This window comes from Lipotes vexillifer, unplaced genomic scaffold, assembly GCF_000442215.2.
Source record: "Lipotes vexillifer unplaced genomic scaffold, Lipotes_vexillifer_v1.1 scaffold126, whole genome shotgun sequence".
Classification (NCBI taxonomy): Eukaryota; Metazoa; Chordata; class Mammalia; order Artiodactyla; family Lipotidae; genus Lipotes; species Lipotes vexillifer.
The window spans coordinates 1,108,178-1,113,479 of record NW_006778324.1 but is presented as its reverse complement, the minus strand read 5'-3'; the positions used below and the strand labels follow the sequence as shown (position 1 = coordinate 1,113,479).

General features: G+C 53.8%; 1 protein-coding gene across 1 annotated transcript in view; it reads right to left on the bottom strand.

Annotated features, from left to right (window-relative positions):
- The window catches only part of XAF1 (XIAP associated factor 1), a 10,208-nt gene extending 5,353 nt beyond the window's left edge, over nucleotides 1-4,855 (bottom strand). Inside the window, exons 1-4 of the mRNA XM_007451599.1 lie at nucleotides 4,824-4,855; nucleotides 2,131-2,266; nucleotides 1,530-1,592; nucleotides 979-1,168 (exon numbers count right to left, since the gene is read on the bottom strand). Of these exons, the coding sequence (XP_007451661.1) occupies nucleotides 979-1,168; nucleotides 1,530-1,592; nucleotides 2,131-2,266; nucleotides 4,824-4,855 (421 nt within the window). The remainder of the gene's footprint in view (nucleotides 1-978; nucleotides 1,169-1,529; nucleotides 1,593-2,130; nucleotides 2,267-4,823) is intronic.
- Nucleotides 4,856-5,302: the final 447 nt, after the last annotated feature.

Genomic DNA, 5,302 nt, shown 5'->3' with positions numbered 1-5,302 from the left:
GGAATCACCCACATCATTTCCTTTAAGCTGCAAAAGTGCACTCGGGGCAGCACACAGCCCTGATGAAGAGACATTTTCCTGGCGCAGGACTGGTTTCTCAGGAGACAGAAGGAGCCGTTACCACAGATGCCAGCCCCGTCCAGTCTGACTGCTCTCTCATTTCACCAGTGTCTGAGCTCTGGGATCAAACGAGGAGTTACTGCACACATCTTCGTTGGCTGTGCTGAAGCTGTGTTGTGTTGTCTTGCTGACGTCGTGCTGTGTTGATGAAGCTGTGCTGAAGAGTCGTTTGTTGGCTGTGTTGAAGCCCAGCCATGCTGGAAACGTACACGAGTCTCAAGCGTTCCAGTTCTTCATTTGCCGATTTTAATCAAATTGTTTACCAGGAGAGACTTACCATCCAAAGGATGTGAGGCTCTCTCCACGTGTTACTGTGTTGCTAAAACAACCAGTGAACACAAGATCTGTCACATTGCTGTCCTCCGTAAACACGTCTCATGAAGAGGTAACCAGGTCAAGACAACACACAGTGGTACCAGGCGGCCAACACGTAGGCTCAAAGGTCAGGAGTTACAACTAGATCCCTTCTGTCCGCTGCTGATGGTGGTAAAAGCTCCTGATTTGGTGTCAGGGAACTTGGATGTCCTGTCTGGTTTCTGCCTCTAGCAAGCCCCTGTTTCATTCTATGCATAGGTTTCTCGTCTGTAAAAGGATGCAGGTGGGTCTCTGCCAGGCTGGAATTGTGCTTGAGGGGTTCCAAGGAAGCCTCCCATTTTGTCGGGCCCCCGTTGCCTCTGCACTCATCTGTGTAGCTCCCAGGCCCGCAACTCCTGGCCTCTTGGTCTCCCTGGACCAGTCATTTACAGACCACGGCAGACACACAAGAAGGCCACTCTATGAATTTGAGACACATGTATCTGTCATCACACATGTCACCTGTCCTGCTGAGAGCTTACATTCCTTGCCACCCCTGCTCACCTTTCTGGAGCCGGGTCTGCTCACCGCAGCACTCCTCTCTGTGCCGGGCCAGCATGTAGAGCACGATGCGCTGGCCGCAGTCTGGGCAGACCTCCGTCTGTCTGCCGCAGTGGTGCTCGTGGATGTCCACCTCGTTGAGGCTCACGGCCAGCTCACAGAACTGGCACTCAACGGGGCGCTCCTGGCATTCCTTGGCCTGCAGGGAAGCAGGCGGAACGGGCATGGCCACTGGCCTGCAGTGACTGCAGCTGCGTTGGGGATATGAGCCTATTTCCCAGGGGGACTGAAGCCAGTAAGAGAAAGCAGATGGCAAAGGCCAGGGGGTGGGGGGACTCTCCTTGGCAAACATGAGCTCTCTTGGGCTTGTGGACCATGGCAGGCCCTTCTGACGGGCATCTGGGGGCAGGAGGCCCTGTGATAAGCTAGTTCCCCATTGTGCCCCAGGCCTCGTCGGGCGGGAAGAGAGAGCGGGGGGGCAGGGGGCGGGGGGCAATCTTTATTACTGGCCCCTTACTTTCCTCCCGGGCTTGGGAGAAGAAATCACAGCTGACTCTCCCCTCGTGAATCTCCGGCAAGTGCTCCGGCAGGCTCTGCTGACACATTGCCCGCCCCACCTAAACACGCAGGGAGACCTGGAGTCCCGCCCAGCTCAGCGGCCCTGGCTCTGTGTGTCAGGTGCGGGTCTGTGAGCGCCTGGGGGCAGGACTCACGTTCCCTCGCCTCCCTGCAGCACCAGCCCTGTGCTCAAGGAGCATCTGTGGGACCCGCTGAGTTGAAATGGATGCCTGAGCTCGAGGAGCTCCAGAAACAGCAGGAGAGAAAGGTTAACCTTTGACCCGCCTTGGCCATGAGTGCCTTCTAGAGCTCTCCTTTCCTGTCTCTCCTCTTGACACATCTCGAAAGAACATTTTGCCTTTCCTGAAACAGGGACTCCCTTGCCTTGGCCGAACCCATTCGCCTGCAGGGAAAGGACAGGGGATGGGAAAACCAGGGTTGACTCAGGGCAGTACAAGAAAGGCAGATTTAACTACGCTTTCCACTTCACTGGGGGTGCTGGGCACGGGGTGCCCTCCTGAGACGGGCTGCAGTGAGGGCCGGGCTCCGGCTGGCCGCCTGGTGCCCCCACCCCCATCCCTGCTTCCGCCTCCCCACCTGCTGGTGCCCGCCCCCGCGGTGCTCTTCCATCGTATCCTGCAGGAGGGGTTCCTTGCACTCCGGACAGAGAACCAGGAAGAGCAGAGAGTGGGCCCCATGGGGGGCCAAGTGGCCAGGGGCCCCGCTTCTTTTGCTGCAGGATCAAGAGGGAGGAAAAACAGGCTTATTTCATGGTATAAAGCATGGAGCCGTCTTTCGTATCCACGGCTGCTGGATTAAGATCTTTCAAGGTCTCAAGCACTGAAAATATGATGACGATACCACCTGCCCCCCTTCCCCATGTTGGTCCTATATCAGAACAATGCAAAATCATAAAATAAGTGTAAGGATGCTCTGTAAACTCTTCTGTTGCCTGGGGTGAGAGGGGGTGGGCAAGGAGGGGCGGGAGGCAGACATTACAAAGGGGCCGGAGAAAACTTTTGGGGGGAATGGATAGGTTCATCATCTTGATTGTGATTTGATGAAATATAATTTATATTTTAAGGCAGGACAAGAAAAAATTAAACAAAATTCTCTCTGTGTTTGTTCGGGCCTCCTCCCTCCCTAATGTACGGTGTGCATCTGTATTACACATTAACCAGAGCTCCTCAAAGATGGGAGTGCCTGCTCGATTGTAAAGATCAATTTTTTCTTTATTTCTTCTGAAGCTAGCAATGTAACTTCATAAAAGAATAGGGTTCTTTCCCAGCTCTGTAGGGGGTCCTAGTGACAGTGACTCGCTGTTTGCTTGGTACACTTCCTACGTGCTTACTTGGACTAAGTATCCTTGGTGAACTTTTTGTGAAATATCAGTATGTCTTTTTTTTTTTTTTTTTTTTTTGCGGTACGCGGGCCTCTCACTGTTGTGGCCTCTCCCGTTGCGGAGCACAGGCTCCGGACGCGCAGGCTCAGCGGCCATGGCTCACGGGCCCAGCCGCTCCGCGGCATGTGGGATCCTCCCGGATCGGGGCACGAACCCGTGTCCCCTGCATCGGCAGGCGGACTGTCAACCACTGCGCCACCAGGGAAGCCCCAGTATGTCATTTTGATGTATGATCCTTTGTCTCGAAAATGTATATGACTGTGCCTTCGACTTTTAACTGGTGGGACAGTTCTCAGAACTTTCTGAGAATCTGCTTCCTGGGTCATCATTCTCAGTGTGGCTTGAATAAAATTCCCTTTTGTTCTTCCTAACTTGATAGTTTATTGAATTTTAGTAGTCTTGGTGATGGTTTCATGGGTATATATCTATGTCAAACATGTCAAATGGCACACTTTAAAAATGTACCACAGGGAGTTCCTTGGTGGCACAGTGGTTAAGACTCCGCACTCTCAATGCAGAAGGCCCTGGTTCAACCCCTGGGCAGGGAACTAGATCCCACATGCGTGCCACAACTAAGAGTTCACATGCCGCAACTAAGGAGCCGGTGAGCCGCAACTAAGGAGGCCACCTGCCTCGACTAAGACCTGATGCAACCAAATAAATAAATAAAATAAATATTTTTAAAAATGTACCATAAATGCAGTTTATGTCAATTATACCTTGGTAAAGCTGTTTTAAAAATGAAATAACAAATATCAAATTCTTTCAAATATTTTGTCTATTTTCAAGCACTCCCCTGCTTGGCCCACAGCCAGTTGGAAATCCAGGCCTGCACGCCCACTCAGAGCCTTGCAAGGGCAATGCCAACTTTCAGAACCCCCATAGGGAGAGCTTCCCAGGTCTCCCAGAACGAGAAGCCATCTACCTTTCCCTGCCTTAAGGCTCACCTGTGCAACCCACAGAGAGGTTGAGACCCTTCTTGGAGACCCCAAAAAACACAAGCTTCTGGCCCTCCCAGTTGCCAGGCAGGGTGTTTCTTAATATGCCTCCTTTCATTTCAACCAGCTCTTGCTTGTGGCAGCTTGGGAGAGAGGACACGTAGCGGCCATAGCTCTAAAGGCCTAAAGGATGATGAGAGTTGCCCGCCCATGTCCTGGGCACATGGGATGTGGCCAGAGGGGAGTAGCCAGAGCCTCACTCTGCTTGGTCTGAACAAGGTCTTGGCTTCTGCACAGCCCAAGCAGGTGGCACAAAAGCTGCTTCCCACTCCCTTCCTCTATTCTTGCCCCTCTGCCCGGCCTGGCCCTTCATCTCTTCTTCTGAGCTGCTTCAGCCAGGAGGGTCTGCCTGGAGAAAGCTCTCTGGGAGGGATCCCCCGGTTCCCACCACAGGTAGGGAGTTTCGAGAGTGAGGTACTTCAAGGGGCCAGGTCTCCCTGAGTTAGAGGTGTGGTCTGGGACCCCTGCTCTATCCCCTCACCCCGCTCCACAGCGCCCTCTCAAGGTGAGGGCGGGTGTGGTCCCGGACAACCTCCGTGGGCCCCTTTCTGTCTAAGACTGGTGTGAAGAGCATATGATCAGAACTCCAAGTTAGGACCCAAGTTCTGAAATATATGAATAGCCCAGCAGGGACAGTTAGCCTGGATGTTTGGCTTTAGAACGGTCCCAGAAAGACTGAAATATCTGGGGTGGGGCTAGGATGGCATTCAGGGATGTTAGCCAACCCTGACCATCTCTCATCATCTTCCTACATCTCCTGAGTTTAAATCTTCCACCCTGGCCCTCCTGGGTACAAGGGCCCTTTTCTCTTAACTTCAGAAACAGCCTTATCCTGTCTGCCCCTCTCACTAGCCAGCCTCAGGTCGGCCGCCGGGAAAGCAACTTCTTACCAGTTCCTGCACACCTGGAAGTTTCCCTCCATGTTCTGGTCTGCGGAGTCTTTCTGTTTCGAGGAGTTTCGGTTCTTGCAGGCAGAGAAACAAAACTGAAAGTGTTCCAACAACCCGGCCCACAGCCCAGGAAGGGAGGGGTTTTCAGATTTCTCAGCCCAGGGCTGCTCCAAGGTACCTGTGGCTGGACATTCCAGGAAGCCCCTCTGTAGCTGGGCCAGCCCAGCCGGCCCCTGCCGCCTCCCTCGGCCTGTGCTGCTGCCACCAGCTGTCTCTACGACCCCTTGGGTGGGAGCCAGAGGCCAGGCCTCCCCCTGGGCAGCAGCCTCTCCCCTCACCCAGGCTGGCCTCACTGCATGAATGTCTCTCCATCCCCTTGCATAAAACACTGACCTCCCTCTCCTTCCTGGTCCTCTTGCTGGTCCTTCCTCTGCCGGGGAGAGAGCTGGCGTGCCCTGTTGAACTTGAAGGTTGTTCCC